The sequence below is a fragment of the Pristiophorus japonicus genome, chromosome 2, assembly GCF_044704955.1.
Source record: "Pristiophorus japonicus isolate sPriJap1 chromosome 2, sPriJap1.hap1, whole genome shotgun sequence".
Taxonomy (NCBI): Eukaryota; Metazoa; Chordata; class Chondrichthyes; family Pristiophoridae; genus Pristiophorus; species Pristiophorus japonicus.
In genome coordinates this window covers 366,376,709-366,398,160 of record NC_091978.1, presented here as the reverse complement: position 1 = coordinate 366,398,160, position 21,452 = coordinate 366,376,709, and the positions used below count along the sequence as shown (strand labels likewise).

Genomic DNA, 21,452 nt, shown 5'->3' with positions numbered 1-21,452 from the left:
TCGATAGACTGTTGGAATATGATCACCAATGCATCCAGTATTTCTAGGGCCACTTCCTTAAGTACTCTGGGATGCAGACTATCAGGCCCCAGGGATTTATCGGCCTTCAATCCCATCAATTTCCCTAACACAATTTCCCGCCTAATAAGGATTTCCTTCAGTTCCTTCTTCTCACTACACCCACTGTCCCCTAGTACATCGGAAGGTTATTTGTGTCTTCCTTCGTGAAGACAGAACCGAAGTATTTGTTCAGTTGGTCTGCCATTTCCTTATTCCCCATTATAAATTCACCTGAATCCGACTGCAAGGGACCTACATTTGTCTTCGCTAATCTTTTTCTCTTCAGATATTTATAGAAGCTTTTGCAGTCAGTTTTTATATTCCCTGCAAGCTTCCTCTCGTACTCTATTTTCCCCCTGTTAATTAAACCCTTAATCCTCCTCTCTTGAATTCTAAATTTCTCCCAGTCCTCAGATTTGATGCTTTTTCTAGCCAATTTATATGCCTCTTCCTTGGTTTTAGCACTATCCTTAATTTCCCTTGTTAGCCATGGTTGAGCCACCTTCCCCGTTTTATTTTTACTCCAGATAGGGATGTACAATTGCTGAAGTTCATCCATGTGATCTTTAAATGTTTGCCATTGCTTATCCACTGTCAACCCTTTAAGTATCATTTGCCAGTCGATTCTAGCCAATTCACGCCTCATACCGTCGAAGTTACCTTTCCTTAAGTTCAGGACCCTAGTTTCCGAATTAACTGTGTCACTCTCCATCTTAATAAAGAATTCTACCATATTATGGTCACTCTTCCCCAAGGGGCCTCGCACAACAAGATTGCTAATTAGTCCCTTCTCATTACACATTAGGGACTCTCATTAGTCCCTTTTCATCATCCAGTCTAGGATGGCCAGCTCTCTAGTTGGTTCCTCGACATATTGGTCCAGAAAACCATCCCTAATACACTCCAGGAAATCCTCCTCCACCTCATTGCTACCAGTTAGGTTAGCCCAATCAATATGTAGATTAAAGTCGCCCATGATAACTGCTGTACCTTTATCGCACACATCCCTTATTTCTTGTTTGATGCTGTCCCCAATCTCACGACTACTGTTTGGTGGTCTGTACACAACTCCCACTAGCGTTTTCTGCCCTTTGGTATTCCGCTGCTCCACCCATACCGATTCCACATCATCCAGGCTAATGTCCCTCCTTACTATTGCATTAATTTCCTCTTTAACCAGCAACGCCACCCCATCTCCTTTTCCTCTCTGTCTATCCTTCCTAAATGTTGAATACCCCTGGCTGTTGAGTTCCCAGCTTTGGTCACCCTGGGGCCATGTCTCCGTGATGCCAACCATATCGTATCCGTTAACTGCTATCTGCACGGTTAATTCGTCCACCTTATTCCGAATACTCCTCACATTGAGGCACAGAGCCTTCAGGCTTGTCTTTTTAACACACTTTGCCTCTTTAGAATTTTGCTGTAATGTGGCCCTTTTTATTTTTTGCCTTGGGTTTCTCTGCCCTCCACTTTTACTATTATCCTTTCTATCTTTTGCTTCTGCTTCCATTTTGTTTCCCTCTGTCTCCCTGCATTGGTTCCCATCCCCCTGCCATGTTAGTTTAACTCCTCCCCAACAGCACTAGCAAACACTCCCCCTAGGACATTGGTTCCAGTCCTGCCCAGGTACAGACCGTCCGGTTTGTACTGGTCCCACCTCCCCCAGAACCGGTTCCAATGTCCCAGGAATTTAAATCCCTCCCTTCTGCACCACTCCTCAAGCCACGTATTCATCTGAGCTATCCTGCGATTCCTACTCTGACTAGCACGTGGCACTGGTAGCAATCCTGAGATTACTACTTTTGAGGTCCTACATTTTAATTTAGCTCCTAGCTCCCTAAATTCGTCTCGGAGGACCTCATCCCGTTTTTTACCTATATCAAAGGGCCGAATGGCCTATTCCTGAACCCATTTTCTATGTTTCTATGTTTCTGTTCGGCCCCTTGAGCCTGCTCCGCCATTCACGGCTGATCTCCCTCAACTCCATGGAATGTTGGCCTTTATTGCAAGGGGGATAGAGTATAAAAGCAGAGAAGTCCTGCTACAACTGTACAGGGTATTGGTGAGACCACACCTGGAGTACTGCGTACAGTTTTGGTCTCCGTATTTAAAGAAGGATATACTTGCATTGGAGGCTGTTCAGAGAAAGTTCATTCGGTTGATTCCGGAGATGAGGAGGTTAACTAATGAAGATAGGTTGGGCCTATACTCATTGGAGTTCAGAAGAATGAGAGGTGATCTTATCGAAACATATAAGATAATGAGGGGGCTTGACAAGGTGGATGCAGAGAGGATATTTCCACTCATAGGGGAAACTAAAACTAGGGGAGATAGTCTCAGAATAAGGGGCCGCCCATTTAAAACTAGATGGGGAGGAATTTCTTCTCTCAGTGTTTTGTAAATCTATGGAATTCTCTGCCCCAGAGAGCTGTGGAGGCTGGGTCATTGAATATATTCAAGGTGGAGATAGATTTCTGAGCGATAAGGGAGTAAAGGGTTATGGGGAGCGGGCAGGAAAGTGGAACTGAGTCCGTGATCAGATCAGCCATGATCTTATTGAATGACGGAGCAGGCTCGATGGGCCGAATGGCCTACTCCTGTTCCTATTTCTTACGTTTTTATGTTCTTAACTCCACTTTCCTGCACTGTCCCTATATCCCTTGATTCCCTTACCATCCATCTATCGATCTCTGCCTTGAATATTATCAGATCATTCCTTGTGGTAAATGGAATAGTTCCCACAAGTCATATCCGTATGTTTTGAGCAGAGAAGGTTAAGGTGGATTCAGTAGAGGCGTTCAAAATCCTGAGGTGTTCTGATAGAGTAGTTAAGGATAAACAGTTTCCAGTGGCAGGAGGACACAGATTTAAGGTCACGGCAAAAAGAATCAGTGGTAAGATGAATATATTTAAGGCGGAGATAGACAGATTTTTGAACAATAAGGGAGCAAAGGGTTATGGGGAGCGAGCAGGGAAGTGTAGATGTGTCCATGATCAGATCAGCCATGATCTTATTGAATGGCAGAGCAGGCTCGAGGGGCCAAATGTCCGACTTCTGCTCCTATTTCCTATGTTCTTATGAGGAGAAATTGTTTTCACGCAGCAAGTTATGATGATTTGCAATGCACTGCCTGAAAGGGCGGTGGAAGCAGGCAATTGGATATATACTTGAAGGGGGGAAACTTGCTGGGCTATGGGGAAAGGGCAGGGGGTAGGTCTAATTGGATAGGCCACAGCTAGAGTACTGCGTGCAGTTCTGGTCAGCACATTACAGGAATGATGTGATTGCACTAGAGAGGGTACAGAGGAGATTTACGAGGATGTTGCCTGGACTGGAGAATTTTAGCTATGAGGAAAGATTGGATAGGCTGGGGTTATTTTCTTTGGAACAGAGGAGGCTGACGGGAGAACTTATTGAGGTGTATAAAATTATGAGGGGCCTGGATAGAGTGGATAGGACAGACCTATTTCCCTTAGCAAAGAGGTCAACAACCAGGGGGCATAGATTTAAAGTAATTGCGGGGAGGTTTAGAGGGGATTTGAGGGGAAATTTCTTCACTCAGAGGGTGGTGGGGATCTGGAACTCACTGCCTGAAAGGGTGGTAGAGGCAGAAACCCTCACCACATTTAAAAAGTACTTGGATGTGCACTTGAAGTGCCGTAACCTACAGGACTACGGACCAAGAGCTGGAAAGTGGGATTAGGCTGGATAGCTCTTTGTCGGCCGGCGTGGACACGATGGGCCGAAATGGCTTCCTTCCGTACTGTAAATTTCTATGATGATATGATAGCTCTTTCAAAGAGCCAGAACAGGTACAATGGGCCGAAATGGCCTCCTTCCTTGCTGCATTAACCTAGTATTCTATCTATTATTATTATTCTGATCGATTCCACTTTATACTTTATACTATTCGCACCGGCGTACAGTGCCGGGTAAAATGTGTTGCAGAATTTAGTGGATTGCGAAGTGATTTCTGACCCTTATGCCTTTTGTCTTTTGTCTACCCCGTAGAGGATGACATCTTTGGGGAACTTCCCGAATTCTTCCCGTCCGACCCTCCGGAGCCGCTGCCCCACTTCCTGATCGAGCCCGGAGACGCCTACATCGTGAAGAACAAGCCGGTGAACCTGTACTGCAAGGCCACCCCGGCCACTCAGATCTACTTCAAGTGCAACAGCGAGTGGGTCCACCAGAAGGAGCACACGACGGAAGAGCACGTGGACGACACCTCCGGTGGGTCTGCATTACTGCCTTGCCCTCAGCCATTGACACGCTGGCTGAGAGTGCTAATCTGTAATAAGAAAAGGAAAAAAGACTTGCATTCCTCTCGCGCCTTTCACAACCACAGGACGTCCCCAAAGAGCTTTCCACTCTTTGAAGTGCAGTCACTTGTTGTAATCTAGCGGAACGCGGCAGCCAATTCTGTGCACAGCAAGCTCCCACAAGCAGCAGCGAGAGAATGAGCAGGGCATCTGTTTTAGGAATGTAGAGGGGAGGAGTGGGGCGGTGGGGGGCATAATCTTAACATTCAATCTGAGCCTGTCCAAACCATTCATAATTTTAAAGACTTCTATCAGCTCTCCTCTAAGTCTTCTCGTTTCTCAAGGTGGCAGAAATGAAGGAAGGAACTTGGGAAGAAGGAGTATCGTGGGAGATGGAGGATGGGCGGGGAGTTGGAATGCAAGGGAGATGGTACTCCTTACAAAATGGTGGAGCAAAATTATACATAGTACATAATATCTATCATCATCATAGGCAGTCCCTTGGAATCGAGGAAGACTTGCTTCCACTCTAAAAGTGAGTTCTCAGGTGACTGGATAGTCCAATACAGGAATTACAGTCTCTGTCACAGGTGGGACAGACAGTGGTTGAAGGAAAGGGTGGGTGGGACTGGTTTGCCGCACGCTCCTTCCGCTGCCTACGCTTGATTTCTGCACGCTCTCGGCGACGAGACTCGAGGTGCTCAGCGCCCTCCCGGATGCTCTTCCTCCACTTAGGGTGGTCTTTGGCCAGGGACTCCCAGGTGTCGGTGGGGATGTTGCACTTTATCAGGGAGGCTTTGAGGGTGTCCTTGTAAAGTTTCCCCTGCCCACTTGGGCCTCGTTTGCCGTGTAGGAGTTCCGAGTAGAGCGCTTGCTTTGGGAGTCTTGTGTCAGGCATGCAGACAATGTGGCCCGCCCAACGGGGCTGGTCGAGTGTGGTCAGTGCTTCGATGTTGGGGATGTATACATAGTATTTACAGCACAAAAACAGGTCATTCAGCCCAACTGAGGCATCCAGCAGCGATTTTCTCCCCTCCCCCCACCCCGCCTCCCCTCGCCCCCCACCCTGTCCCAACCCACCAAGGTCGGGTCTCCCGGAAATCCCACCGGCAACATTACAGACTGTACATTGAATAACATAGAATGTACAGCATGGAATAAGGCCATTCGGCCATGCCAGTGTTTATGCTCCACATGAGATCCCTCCCACCCTAGTTTATCTCACCCTATCATAAGAACATAAGAAATAGGAGCAGGAGTAGGCCATTCGGCCCCTCGAGCCTGCTCCGCCATTCAATAAGATCATGGCTGATCTTCTACCTCAACTTCACTTTCCTGCACTATTCCCATATTCCTTGGTTCCCTTAATATCCAAAAAGTTATTGATCTCTGCCTTGAATACACTCAATGACTGAGTCTCCACAGCCCTCTGGGGTAGAGAATTCCAAACATTCACCACCCTCTCAGTGAAGAAATTCCTTCTCATCTCAGTCCTGACTGGCTGACCCCTTATTCTGGTTCAAGACTCCCCAGCCAGGGGAAACATCCTCCCAGCATCTACCCTGTCAAGCCCTATAAGAAGGTTGGTGAACCTTCGTTGCACTCCCTCAATGGCAAGTATATCCCTCCTTAGGTAATCATTATAGGCAGTCCCTCAGAATCGAAGAAGACTTGCTTCCACTCCTAAAGTGAGACCTTTGGTGGCGGCGCAGTCCAATACGGGAGCCACAGACTCTGTCACAGGTGGGACAGACATTCGTCGGGGGAAGTGGAGGATTGGGATTGATTTGCCGCACGCTCCTTCCACTGCCTGCGCCTGACCTCTTCGCGCTCGCGGCATTGGGATTCGAAGAGCTCAACGCCCTCCCGGTTGCACTTTCTCCACCTCGGGCTGTCTTTGGTAAGAAGACCAAAAATGTACACAATATTCCAGGTGTGGTCTCACCAGGGCTCTGTATAATGGCACTTATATTCAAATCCTCACATCAACATATCCTTCTGTTCCTTTCTCCCTCATGTGTTTATCCAGCTTCCCCATAAATGCATCGATACTATTCGCCTCAACCACTCCCTGTGGAAATGAGTTCCACATTCTCACCGCTCTCTGGGTAACGAGGTTTCTCCGGAATTCCCTACTGGATTTATTAGTGACAGTCTTATATTTACGGCCCCCTCGTTCTGGTCTTGTCTGCAAGTGGAAGCATCTTCTCTACATCTGCCCGATCAAACCCTATTATCATCAGCATTGAAGTACTGACCACACTTGATCATCTCCGCTGGGCAGGTCACATAGTTTGCATTCCAGACACGAGACTCCCAAAGCAAGCGCTCTACTCGGAACTCGTCCACGGCAAACGAGCCAAAGGTGGGCAGAGGAAACGTTACAAGGGCACCCTCAAAGCCTCCCTGATAAAGTGCAACATCCCCCACTGACACCTCGGCGTCCCTGGCCAAAGACCGCCCCAAGTGGAGGAAGTGCATCCGGGAGGGCGCTGAGCACCTCGAGTCTCGTCGTAGAGAGCATGCAGAAACCAAGCGCAGGCAGCGGAAGGAGTGTGCGGCAAACCAGACTCACCACCCACCCTTTACCTCAACAATTATCTGTCCCACTTGTGACAGGGATTGTGGTTCTCGTATTGGACTGTACAGCCACCTAAGAACTCATATTAAGAGTGGAAGCAAGTCTTCCTCAATTCCGAGGGACTGCCTATGATGATCATCATCATCATTGTGAAGATCTCTGTCAGATTACCCCTCGGTGTTGTATTTGTTAGACATTCGAGCCCTAGCCTGCTCAATCTTTAGCCTCGCTGGGCCGAATGGTCTCGCCTTGTTGCTGTGGCTGAGATCTGTAACGTGCATTGTGCGATTCGCAGGATCAAACCCAGCAGCCTGACGCAGCCCATAAATAGTTTACGCGCCGAAATAAACTGAGAACCAGTCGCAGATTTTTATCTGCCACTGATATGTTACTTTCTGCCGGTGCAATTCCATCACATTCCCCCATCGCTCCCCAGCCCGCCCCCGTAAAATATCACAACTCGGCAACTAATTGTTAAAATACTTCATCAGAATGATGGATGTCTTTGGTAGAAGATATGTGAAAGTGAAATAATTGAACTATCGAAATTAATCTGTTTCTCCCTCTTAATAAACACAATGTTTGGATCAGTCATTTCCACTTCTGATACAAGCCCACATCTGTTGTTTCCAAATTGTTTGATCATAGTCTCTTGTCAAAAGATGTGAATTTATATTCTCAAAGGCGTGTAAATCTGATCCTACCAGTAATAAAAATAGTATTTCAGTTTCTGATAGGTGCTGTTAATTGTTCTGAGTCTTCAGCATCGTGTCTCTGCGCTCCCCCAGTTCTGGACTCTTGCACATCTCCGATTATCATCGCTGTATAATTGGCTGCCGTACCTTCAGCTGTCTACATCGACAACTTGCATTTATATAGCGCCTTTAACGTAGTGAAATGTCCCAAGGCGCTTCATAGGAGCATTATGAGATTTTAAAAATTTGGCATCGAGCCACATAAGTAGAAATTAGGGCAGGTGACCAAAAGCTTGGCCAAAGAGGTAGTTTTTAAGGAGCGTCTTGAAGGAGGAGAGAGAGGTAGAGAGGCAGAGAGGTTTAAGGAGGGAATTCCAGAGCTTGGGGCCCAGGCAACAGAAGGCACGGCCACCGATGGTGGAGCGATTATAATCAGGGATGCTCAAGAGGACAGAATTAGAGGAGCGCAGACATCTCGGGGGTTGTGGGGCTGGAAGCGATTACAGAGATAGGGAGGGGCAAGGGCCATGGAGGGATTTCAAAATAGGGATGAGAAATTTGAAATCGAGACGTTGCTTGACCGGAAGTCAATGCAGGTCCGCGAGCACAGCCTATACGCTCCTCCAATTCTGGCCTCTTTCCTGTCTCCGATTTTCATCACAGCACCACTGACGGCAGTGCCTTTAGCTGCTTGAACCCTAAGCTCTGATATTCCCACCCTAAACCTTTCCGTTCCTCTACCTCTCTCTCCTCTTTCAAGATGCTTCTTAAAACCTACCTCTTTTGACCAAGACCTGTCCTAATATCTCCTTGCGTGGCTCAGTTTAAAATTTGGTTTGATAATCGCTCCCGTGAAACGCCTTGAGAGGTTTTACTACGTTGAAGGTGCTTTATAAATGCAATTTGTTGTTGTTGTGTTACGGTATATTGTACCTGTTATGTATTTAACCGTTGGCAACCTGTATCACACCACCACCAGAGGGTCTACCTGTCGGAGTCCCAAGGGATCCCAGCATCCCTTGGGGGCACTGTATATAAGCAGGCCTCCCACACGGTACCTGACTCTGGAATCTAATTAAAGGAGCTAAGGTCACACTTACTCATTGCATACAGTACTCAGTTTCATCCTTTAATATGAGCATAATAGTACCATTAGTTATATGGCCTTCGGGGGGGGGGGGGGTGGTATAGGAGTCACAAGGAGTGGGCAGAACTGGGCAAGGCTGAGCGGTTGGCACAGAGGACTTTGTGCGAGAGCAGCGACTCAACTCTCAGAGTTCAGGATTGGCTGGAGTTGGTGGAACGGGAGGCAGCAAAGGCGATTATTGGAGAATTCCAACCGCGAGGCGATAAGGTGAGGTAGGGACATTGAGCAGGCAGAAAAGAAAGACGCATTTCTATTATTTTTGATTCTTTCCTGGGATGTGGGCGTCGCTGGTAAGGCTGGCATTTATTGCCCATCCCTAATTGCCCCTTGAGAAGGTGGTGGTGAGCCGCCTTCTTGAACCGCTGCAGTCCTGTGTGCTGCCTTTGCTGTCGAGGTTTGTTACAACTGACTGGCTTGCTGGGCCATTTCGGAGGGGCAGTTAAGAGTCAACCAGGAAATCTGCCGTCCTTACCCAGTCTGGCCCATATGTGACTGCAGAACCCACCAGCAATGTGGTTGACTCTTAACTGCTTTCTGAAATGGCCCAGCGACACACTCGAGTTATATTCAAGAGGGCGGCTCACTGCCACCTTCTCGAGGGCAATTAGGGACGGACCACAAATGCTGGCATAGAAACATAGAAAATAAGTGCAGGAGCAGGCCATTCGGCCCTTCGAGCCTGCACCGCCATTCAATATGATCATGGCTGATCATGCAACCTCAGTACCCCACCCCTGCCTTCTCTCCATACCCCCTGATCCCTTTTGCCATAAGGGCCACATCTTACTCCCTTTTGAATATGTCCAACGAACTGGCCCCAACAACTTTCTATGGCAGAGAATTCCACAGGTTCACAACTAGCTGCGTGAAAAAGTTTCTCCTCCTCTTGGTCCTCTATGGCTTACCCCTTATCCTTAGACTGTGACCCCTGGTTCTGGACTTCCCCAACATCGGGAATATTCTACCTGCATCTAACCTGTCCAGTCCCGTCAGAATTTTATGAGTTTCTAAGAGATCCCCTCTCATTCTTCTGCCAGCAATGCCCACATCCTGTGAATGAACAATTGGGCTTGCCTGAATTTCGAGGCCAAGAAGGTCATTTATGCTCAAAGAGGTGATGTAACATCGAACTTCATCAACTACACTGCCAAGTCTCATTTGCAAGCATGGGTTCAGCTAAGCTGAACCCATGCTTGCAAATGAGAGTTAACAGTGTAGTTGATGAATTTCTACATTACATCACCTCTTTGAACATAAATGACCTTCTTGACCTAGAAATTCAGGCAAGCCCATTTTTGGAATGGGAGGGTTGCCAACTCTTGTTGGCCATATTCCTGGAGGTTTCGTCATATGACCTGCCGCCTCCAATCACCCCGCCCCCACACTCCCGCCATTGGTCACCTGACACACCCATGGAGCACCGCCTTCTCACGGCCAATCGGAAAACAAACACTCTCCATTGGTTGAGAGGTGATCTCATTGAAACATACCAAATTCTTACAGGGCTTGACAGGGTAGATGCAGGGAGGATGTTTCCCCCTGGCTGGGGAGTCTAGAACCAGGGGTCACAGTCTCAGAATAAGGGGTTGGCCATTTAGGACTGAGATGAGGAGAAATTTCTTCACTCGGAGGATGGTGAATCTATGGGATTCGCTGCCTCAGAGAGCTGTGAAAGCTGGGACATTATTTAAATTTAAGACAGAAATAGAAAGTTTCTTAACCGATAAGGGAACAAGGGGTTATGGGGAGCGGGCAGGAAAGTGGAGCTGAGTCCATGATCGGATCAGCCATGATCGTATTAAATGGCGGAGCAGGCTCGAGGGGCCGTATGGCCGACTCCTGTTCCTATTTCTTATGTTCTTCTGAACACATCCTTTTTTGGCGTGGAAACAAGTCATCCTTGATACGTGGGACCGCCTATGATGATGATGATTTTCAGTCCAACAACTGCAAGATGCAAAAAGCACAGCAGAAACTCCATCATTCTCATCATTCAGATTTCTGAACTTGTTAGTTTTTTTTAAGAAAACAGAAGGTTCAAGCAGCTCTGACTGCGGGCTGCTGATGCGCTAACAATACTCAGAGAGAGCATCGCGATTCATGTGACCTTCAAGTTTCATCAAAACAACAGAATTTTTTTGCCTAAGTGCTAAGCTGGAGATACTGCGTCACACTTGTGACTTCCTGACACCCAGATCATCCACACATCCATGTTTATACTCTGGAGCATAAATAAAAGAACCGGGATTTTTTTTTTTCTTAATTTGTAGACTCAAAACAATTGAAGACTTCGGAGTTAGCGGCTCACCTTTTTTATTTAGTTACCAACAAAAACTTACATTTATATAGCGCCTTTAACATCGTAAAATGGCCCACGCTGCTTCCCAGGAACGTCATCGAACAACATGTCAGTTTAACAGCAAGGAACAGCAAGAGATTTGGGTGTCCCTTGTGCAAGAAAGCAGAAAGCTCGCATGCAGGTACAGCAAGCAATAAGGAAGGCAAATGGCATGTTGTTCTTTATTGCAAGGGGGTTGGAGTAGAAGAGTAAGGAAGCCTTGCTACAATTGTACAGGGCCTTGGTGAGACCACACCTGGAGTACCATGCACAGCTTCCTTATCTCAGGAAGGATATACTTGCCTTGGAGGCGGTACAACAGATTGATTCCTGGGATGAGACAATTGTGTTATGAGGAGAGATGGCGTAGAATGGGCCTAGACTCTCTGGAGTTTAGAAGATTGAGAGGTGATCTCATTGAAATACAAGATTCTGAAGGGGATTGACAGGGTAGATGCTGAGAGGTTGTTTCCCCCTGGACTAGAATGTCTAGAACCAGGCATCACAGTCTCAGGATAAGGGGTCGGCCATTTAAGACAGAGATGAGGAGGAATTTCTTCACGCAGAGGGTTGTGAATCTTTGGAATTCTCTGCCCCAGCGGGCTGTGGATGCTGAGTGAGTATATTCAAGGCTGAGATCGATAGATTTTTGGAGTCGAGGGGAATCAAGTGATATGGAGTTCAGGCGGGAAAGTTGAGTTGAGGTCGATGATCAGCCATAATCTTATTGAGGCTTGAGGGGCCATAGCGGCCCACTCCTGCCCCTATTTCTTATGTTCTTACAAACTCCGATGTGCCCACCATGAGAGACTCTACATATATTGACGAGAGCAGCTTCAGTGCAGTATTGACTGAGGAACCTGGAGAATGCAGGACTTTCATTGATAAACTGGAACAAAGGGCCCTTTGGAACATCGCATCTGCCAGCAATAACCTGTAATCCCACCCAACCACTTCCTTCAGTCAAAGTTGATACTGAAGTATTAATGGACCATGTGGGAATTTTAATCGATTATTATCCAGTTCCAGCCTACCTTTACTGTCCACCGATGTTTCCCTCACAAATCCTCATGTAAATATTGACAGATGTTACGTAACATTTTAGCAGGGAAGTCTTGCTACAGTTATACAGGGTATTGGTGAGGCCACATCTGGAGTACTGCGCGCAGTTTTGGTTTCCATATTTACGAAAGGATATACTTGTTTGGAGGCAATTCAGAGAAGGTTCACGGGGTTGATTCCGGGGATGAGGGGCTTAACTTATGAGGAAAGGTTGAGTAGGTTGGGCCTCTACTCATTGGAATTCAGAAGAATGGGAGGAACGTATAAGATTATGAGAGGGCTTGACAAGGTGGATGCAGAGAGGATGTTTCCACTGATAGGGAAGACTAGAACTAGAGGGCATAATCTTAGAATAAGGGGCTGCCCATTTAATACTGAGATGAGGAGAAATTTCTTCTCTCAGAGAGTTGTAAATCTGTGGAATTCGCTGCCTCAAAGAGCTGTGGAAGCTGAGACATTGAATAAATTTAAGACAGAGATAGACAGTTTCTTAACCGATAAGGGAATAAAGGGGTTATGGGGAGCGGGCAGTGAAGTGGAGCTGAGTCCATGATCGGATCAGCCATGATCGTATTAAATGGCGGAGCAGGCTCGAGGGGCCGTATGGCCTACTCCTGCTCCTATTTCTTATGTTCTTATTTTACCCTATGCAATGGACCTTCAGTTCGATTTCATTACTGTTCCAAATCCCAAAGATGCTGGTCATGAACACACAGGGTGGTATAAGGCTACCCATTACAGCGCGCACTGGGCTTCCACTTAGGGTTGCCAACTCTCTGGACATATTCCTGGAGGTCTCATCACATGAACTCCTGCCTCCAACTGCCCCGCCCCCAGGCTCCCACCATTGGTCTCCCAATCTGTCCATCCTCACGGTGCCCCGCCTTCCCTCCAATTGGAACGCGAACGGAATGTCTGTTACCTGATTGGATGATCCTTGACTGTCAGTCAAGCAGCCTTTCTCCCCATCCCACCAGGTCTGATATTTTTATAACTTAATAAACAAAAGTGTTCAAGGACAATTTTGCAAAGACACAATTTTTTTAATGATCCTGTGATTTTTCTCCTGGGTTATTCTCGGAACATTGTCCTGGAAAAGAAAGAAAAACTTGGATTTATACAGCGCCTTTCACGACCACCGGACGTCTCAAAGCGCTTTACAGCCAATGAAGTACTTTTATAGTGTAGTCACTGTTGTAATGTGGGAAACACAGCAGCCAACTTGTGCACAGCCAACTATCAATGTGATAATGACCAGATAAGCTATATTTGTTATGTTGATTGAGGGATAAGAGCATGCAGAAAACAAGTGCAGGCAGCGGAAGGAGCGTGCGGCAAACCAGACTCCCCACCCTCCCTTTCCTTCAGCCACTGTCTGTCCCACCTGTGACAGAGACTGTAATTCCTGTATTGGACTGTTCAGTCACCCGAGAACTCACTTTTGGAGTGGAAGCAAAGTCTTCCTCGATCTCGAGGGGCTGCCTATGATGATGAAATATTAGCCAAGACACTGGGGATAACTCCCCTGTTCTACTTCGAAATAGTGCTTTGGGATCTTTTACGTCCACCTGAGAGAGCAGACGGGGCCTTGGTTTAACGCCTCATCCGAAAGACGGCATCTCCGACAGTGCGGCACTCCCTCAGCACTGCACTGGACTGTCAGCCTAGATTTACGTGCTCAAGTTCCTGGAGTGGGACTTGAACCCACAACATTGGAGATTAATCTTCAATTGCTGGAGACTTCAGGCCAATATGGGTACACCTGAATTTTTACCCATTAAGTCACGGTTGGAGCATTTGTCACTGCCGTGGGGCGTCCTGTATAAAGAGCGAGTGCAATGTGCACTGGTCAAATTCGAGTACCTGTCAAGGCTGGGCTTTGCTCTTCATGCCCCCCCCCCCTCAGTGCAGGCTTTAAGCAGTGGAGCTGTGTGATTGGTGCACAACGAAAAGCACCACACACAGATTTAATGAAGTCTAACAAATCGTTCCGAGCAATTACAAGCCTGCAATCTAATTAAGAGGGTTCAGATTACATCCCAAACCACCAGAGCTACATTCCAGCAGTTTACAGCAGCCATTTGAAACTCAAGATTAGATTACTGCCTCTGGTTTACTTCTGGGCAAATGCTCATCTCAAGACATATTCTGTAAACCACACCGAGATATCGAGCGGGGGGCCACAAGGACGTGCGCATCACCCGCGCCATGACAGGAGCCGACGACTGCTGGACGGACCACCGCCTAATCCGATACATCGTTAACATCAATATAGCCCCAAAACAGCGACGGCAACATAAACAATGCTGCAGAACGCTGGGGCACTCAAAGAACCAGTTAAGAGAGCCCTAAACAATCAGCGCCTCACTGCCAACCTGGCGACCCTCGAGACCCCGAGACACAGAGTGCCCACAGCGTCTGGTCTGTCCTCAAGGCCTTCATACCCAGTGCCTGCAAAGAGACGCTCGGTCACTTAACCAGGAAACACCAGGATTGGTTTGACGAGAATGACCAAGAGTTCCAGGAGCCAGTAAGCTACAAGCGCAAGGCATTTCTGAACCTAAAGCAACAACCCATTTCGGGAGCAGCAAAGCAGCTCTGCAGCCGGCTGAAGGCTGAGGTCCAACAAAAAACCTGCGACCTAAAGAATAGTTGGTGGGTGGAGAAAACACAAGAGACCCAGCAATTGGCCGACAACCATGACGTGCGAGCATGCCTCACCGCAGTCAAGTCCACTTACGGCCCAAGCACCCAAGGCCCCACCCCTCTGCTAGCCAAGAACGGGGAGACACTCATTAAGGACACAGAGGCAGTCAGGGCCCGCTGGAAGGAGCACTTCGAAGATCTCCTCAGTCGAGACTCTGCCTTTGACTCGAGTGTCCACAACTCCATCCCGCAGCATGCCACCCACCACCATCTCAGCAAAACCCCAGCCCTGCACGAAGTAGAAAAGGCCATACGTCAGCTCAAGAACAACAAGGCCTCTGGAGCAGATAGAATCCCCACCGAGGCACTAAAGTATGACGGAGAAGCACTATTGGCACGTATGCATGACCTCATCTCGCTTATCTGGAAGGAGGAGAGCATGCCAAGAGATCTCAGAGATGCCATAATCGTGACCATCTTTAAAAAAGGGGACGTCCGACTGCAACAACTACAGAGGAATCTTCCTGCTGTCGGCCACTGGGAAAGTCATTGCTAGAATTTTCCTCAACCGTCTTCTCCCCGTGGCTGAAGAGCTGCTCCCAGAATCACAATGCGGATTCCGTCCACGGAGGGGTACAACGGACACGATCTTCACCGCACGACAACTACAAGAGAAATGCAGGGAACAGCACCAACCCTTGTACATGGCCGCCTTTGACCTCACAAAGGCCTTTGACATTGTCAACCACAAGGGACGATGGAACGTCCTTCTCCATTTCGGCTGTCCCCAAAAGTTCATCACCATCCTCCGTCTGCTCCACGACGACACGCAAGTCGTGATCCTGATCAACGGATCCACCACAGACCCAATCCACGTCCGGACCGGGGTCAAGCAGGGCTGCGTCATCGTGCCAACCCTCTTCTCGATCTTCCTCGCTGCAATGCTCCATCTCACTCTCAACAAGCTCCCTGCTGGAATGGAACTAAACTACAGAACCAATGGGAACTTGTTCCACCTTCGCCGCTCTAGGCCAGATCCAAGGTCGTCCCATCCTCTGTCATAAAGTTCAGTACGTGGACAATGCTTGCGTCTGCACATATTCAGAGGCAGAATACCAAGTCATCGTCAACACCTTCACCGAGGTGTACGAAAGCGTGGTCCTTATGCTAAACATCCGTTAGCTAAAGGTCCTCCACCAACCTGACCCCGCCTCACAGCACTGCCCACCCCGGTCAGCAAAATCCATGGTGCAGCCTTGGACAACGTGGACCATTTTCCATACTTCAGGAGCCTATTATCAGCAAGGGCAGACATCGATGACGAGGTCCAACACCGCCTCCAGTGTGCCAGTGCAGCCTTTGGTCACCTGAGGAAGAGAGTGTTTGAAGACCAGGACCTCAAATATGGCACCAAGCTTATGGTCTACAGGGCAGTAGTGATACCCGCCCTCCTATATGACTCAGAGATGTAGACCATATACAGTAGACATCTCAAAGCACTGGAGAAGAACCACCAACACTGCCTCAACAAGATCCTGCAAATCCACTGGGAGGACAGACGCACCAACGTCAGTGTTCTCGCTCAGGCCAACATCCCCAGCGTCGAAGCACTGACCACATTCGACCAGCTCCGTTGGGCGGGCCACATCATCTGCATGCCTGACACAAGACTCCCTAAGCAAGTGCTCTACTCGGAACTCCTACATGGCAAGCGAGCCCCAGGTGGGCAAAGGAAACATTTCAAGGACACCCTCAAAGCCATCTTGATAAAGTGCAACATCCCCACCGACACCTGGGAGTCCCTGGCCCAAGACCACCCAAATTGGATGAAGAGCATCCAGGAGGGTGCAGAGCACCTCGAGTCTCATCGCCGAGAGCATACAGAAATCAAGCGCAGGCAGCGGAAGGAGCGTGCGGCAAACCAGACTCCCCACCCACCCTTTCCTCCAACCACTGTCTGTCCCACCTGTGACAGGGACTGTAATTCCTGTATTGGACTGTTCAGTCACCTGAGAACTCACTTTTAGAGTGGAAGATTCCGAGGGACTGCCTATAATGATGACTTCTGGGCAAATGCTCATCTCAAGATATATTCGGTAAACCTCACCGGGTGGTTTATTTAAGTGTTTGGGTCCATTTTTCGTGGCAGAAGTGTGCTCTGGGACAGAATCTCGATTTCCAAATTATCATCCTTGTTTTCAAATCCCTCCACGGCCTCGCCCCCTCCCTATCTCTGTAATCTCCTCCAGCCCCACAACCCCCCGAGATCTCTGCGTTCCTCCAATTCAGGCTTCTTGCGCATCACCGATTTTAATCACTCCACCATTGGTGGCCGTGCCTTCAGCTGCCTGGGCCCCAAGCTCTGGAACTCCCTCCTTAAACCTCTCCACCTCTCTCTCCTCCTTTAAGACACACCTTAAAACCTCCTTCTTTGACTAAGCTTTTGGTCACCTGCCCTAATGTGGCACAGTGTCAAATTTTGTTTGGTAATCGCTTCTGTGGGACGTTTTAGAGTCAAAGTAGATACAGAAATTGAAATAAAGAGAGGGAAAGAAAAGATTGGATTAAGAGAGAGGGAGGAAAAGAGACAGAAAGGAAATGTAAGTTTTCTTGTTAAATTTAATTTAAAAACCTCTAAGAACAATTTACTACTTGCAGGAATGAAACTCCACAGTTTCTGGGCCGGAGAGGTCGTGTGTCACTGCAGGCAGGCGTGCAAATTAAAAGGCCCTTACGCTGTTAACGTCCATCCCTAACTTTCTGCAGCGCGTTTAATGGGGAATGAATGCGCAAATGCAGCAACTCCTTGGAACTCACAGGGAGGCTGAGCGCGTATTCACGCGGCGTGCGTGGGAGCGGCGCTGATCGTCCAACGATTGGTGGCGATTCGCAACTCACCGGGCGTCTCTTGCTCGCCACAAGTTGCTGGGTTATTTATTTGTTTTTAAACTCGTTCACGGGGCGTGGGCTCGCCGGCAAGCCCAGCATTTATTGCCCGTCCCTGATTGCCCTCGAGAAGGTGGCGGTGAGCCACTGCAGTCCGTGTGGTGAAACCTCGGTTATTCTCTCGTCGGTTATTCTCACACTACCAACGGCGAGTGCCATTAAATTCGACCTTTATGTTTCCAGCAAGATTCTGGGCCAACACTGCAGCCAGTTCTGCAGCCAGTGCGCGTGTGTATTGCGCTTCTTCAGGATTGAGGCATGCATTGAGCCGGTCCGGGAGAGGGCGATTGGATTGGACCTCACCATAAACCAGGTCGGTGATTGGAGCGTGGGGGCAGGTACAGCAGGAGCGGCGAGGTCGGGGCGAAGGAGCGGTGAGAGATCGTAGAGCGGCGTGATCGGGGACCCAGGAGAGGTGTGAGTTCGGGGCCCAGAAGAGCCGAGGGCCCAGAGGCAGCACAGGCCCAGCCCACACTGTGCGATATGTGTGCGCACTAGGTCCGTGCAGCAGAGCAGGTCTCCAGTCGTCCTGGTTAACCCTTGCCACTGGACCAAGACCGAGCTCGGTCAAGCCCGTGTGGTGGCTGGTGTGCAACGGCCACCCAACGTTAAAAAAATCCACACACAGGCATCTTCCACCCTTCAGGATGTAGTTCAGGACCTGGAATATTAGGTCCTTCATTGAAACGCCTGTGAACTCATCCCTTTTTGGCGTGGAAGCAAGTCATCCTCGATACGAGGGACAGCCTATGATGGTAGCACTTGTGTGCACTACATCGCAAATAACACGCGGCAGCAAAGAGGGAGTTAAAGACTGTATCGCAGCCATGAGATTCAGTTGTCTTGCATAAACCAATCATTCTGCTTTGTGATGCCGGATGAATGTAGCGCTTGTGCCTTATAGAACAGTGGTGCCCAGCTATCCATTATCCCACATATCACACCACACATAATCTGACAGGCTTTTGATTGTATTCTTTTGTTGCGCGAGTCTGAATTTTTCAAATCAAAAAAAAAATGTGTTGCTGGAGTCTTTCTTTCTGGTCTTTCCGAGGATTGTTTCCATATTTCCTCCCATAATCGGTCCGTAGCAGCTGCTCAGGAGGGTTTCTGAGCCGGCTCGCTGGCTGTTGTTTGTGAGGGGGATGATTGGGGGGAGGGGGTGGGGTGGTTGGAATACCACCGGGGCTTTGACAAACCAGAAGTTCTCACAGCTGGCCAACTCTCACCTTCACACATCGTTCCTGTGTTCTCAGCTCCTCTGGGTCTGCCGCATATGGTGCGGAAAGTGCAGTTCATCTCAGAATTAATTGCTTGCCGAGACGGGGATTTATTTTTAAGGTGCAGAGTCAAGGTCCGCGGTGGCGGACACCTTCAAGGTCGAAAAGAGTGGAGAGGCGATGAAATAAAGCAAGAGGCAGCGACAAGGCTTGACATTTTACATGCCGCTCGATTATAGGAGGGAAGGGAGATTAAAGGAGATGCGTACTTTGCCTCGCTAGTGTGCTGGAGGGGGAAGAGCTGTTTCTTTAAGAGATAATAAAAATGAACATATATTGATAAGAAAGAAAGAGAGAGAGAGAAAGAGAGAGAGACAGAAAGAAGGAAAGAAAGAGAGAGAGAGAGAGAGACAGACAGAAAGAAGGAAAGAAAGAAAGAGAGAGAGACAGAAAGAAGGAAAGAAAGAGAGCGAGAGAAGGAAAGAAAGAAAGAGAGAGAGAGAAAGAATGAGAGAGAGACAGAAAGAAGGAAAGAAAGAAAGAGAGAGAGAATGAAAGAGAGACAGAAAGAAGGAAAGAAAGAAAGAGAGCGAGAAAGAAAGAAAGAGAAAAGAAAAAAAATCACTGAAAATTGGCTCGAGTGGAGTATAAACGCTGGCATGGTCTGGTTGGGCCGAATAGCCTGTTTCTGTGCCATATATCTCGTGTAAACTGATCTAGAAGGGGAGGTGAGGAGAATTCTTTTCACTCCGAGTTGTCGGGATCTGGAACGCCCGACCTGAAAAGGTGGTGGAAGTTGATTTGATAAATAATTTTAAAAGGGAGTTGGACGGGTATTTGAGGAACTGACAGGGTTACGGACAGAAGGCGGGGGTGTGGGACTAAGCACGAACACTCTTTCAAAGGGCCGGCACAGACAGGACGGGCCGAATGGCCTGCTTCTGTGCTACAAGTTTCTACAAGTCGATGAAGAAAGAAAGAAAGAAGTACAATTTTGAGTGTAGTCACTGTTGTAATGTGGGAAACGCAGCAGCCAATTTGCGCACAGCAAGCTCCCACAAACAGCAATGGGATAATGAGCAGATAATCTGTTTTTGTTATGTTGATTGAGTGTAAATATTGGCCCCAGGACACCGGGGATAACTTCCCTGCTCTTCTTCGATAGAGTGCCGTGGGATCTTTTACCTCCACCTGGCCTCAGTTTATCGTCGCATCCGAAAGATGACAGATTAAATTAAATTAAAGTCTCAATTGACCCAGCACCCACAGCCTTTTGGAGAGAGAGAGAGTCCCAGATTGCTCCTGCCCTTTGAGTGAAGAAGTGTTTCTTGATTTCACTCCTGAAAGATCTTGCTCAAATTGTAAGATTATGCCCCTTTGTCCCGCCTTTTTCCACCTCCGTAACGTCGCCCGACTCTGACCGTGTCTCAGCTCATCCGCTGCTGAAACCTTCATCCGTGCCTTTGTTACCTCCAGACTTGGCTATTCCAACGCACTCCTCTCCAGCCTCCAATCTTGCACCCTTCATAAACTTAGGGCATCCAAAACTCAGCTGCCTGTGTCCTAACTCGCACCAAGCCTGCTCACTCATCACCCCCTGTGCTCGCTGACTTTGGCTCCTGATTAAGCAACGCCTCGACTTTAAAATTATCATCCTTGTGTTCACATCCCTCCACGGCCTTGCCCCTCCCTATCTCCATATCCTCCTCCAGCCCGACAACACTCCGAGATGCCTACGCTCCTCCAATTCTGCTCTCCAGAGCATCCCTGATTATAATCGCTCAACCAACGGTGGCCATGCCATTAGCTGCCTGGACCCCAAGCTCTGGAATTCCCTCCCTAAGCCTCTCCGCCTCTCTTTCCTCCTTTACTCCTTAAAACCTGCCTCTTTGACCAAGCTTTTGGCCATCTGTCCTAATGCCTCCTTATGTGGCTCGGTGTCAAATTTTGTTTGATAATCGCTCCTGCGAAGCGCCTTGGGACATTTTACTTCGTTAAAGGTGCTATATAAATTCAAGTTGTTGTTGTGTTCACTCATAATGCGATATCAACCACTGCAACATCATTGCTACAAGTCATTCACCATTGACCAGAGAAGGTGTTAGAACTTCTCCTTGAACCCCCAAAGTCCTTGTAGTGATCCTGCTCTTACGATGGTGTCAGGTGTAATGTATGCATCTGTTGGCATGTTCACAGGTTTGCAGAGCTTATTTCTGCGGTCCGGAACAGTCCGTGTTCCATGTTTATGTACAGTGTGTGAGGTTGCAGCCCCTCTTCCAATATTTGAAGGAGCTGCTTCTCAAATTCTGGTTGCGCTTCAGTCCCACGCTCCTGATCTTTGGGCACCCTGTGCAGAGGGGAGCGGGCAAGTCGGAAGGCCTCCTCGTAGGACTGCTCCTGGGCACGGCCAAGGTGGCCATTAACCGGTCTAGGCAGCGGGTGGTCGAGGGGGTCGTTCAGCCCGACTGCCTGCCTCTCTTCCGTGGTTACATCC

General features: G+C 48.4%; 1 protein-coding gene across 2 annotated transcripts in view; it reads left to right on the top strand.

The window, feature by feature from the left end:
• Window positions 1-21,452, top strand: part of LOC139235027 (netrin receptor UNC5C-like) — a 502,551-nt gene that overhangs the window by 331,296 nt on the left and 149,803 nt on the right. For both annotated transcript variants that reach the window (XM_070866133.1, XM_070866124.1), the window contains one exon: window positions 4,073-4,294. In XM_070866133.1, the coding sequence (XP_070722234.1) occupies window positions 4,073-4,294 (222 nt within the window). The remainder of the gene's footprint in view (window positions 1-4,072; window positions 4,295-21,452) is intronic.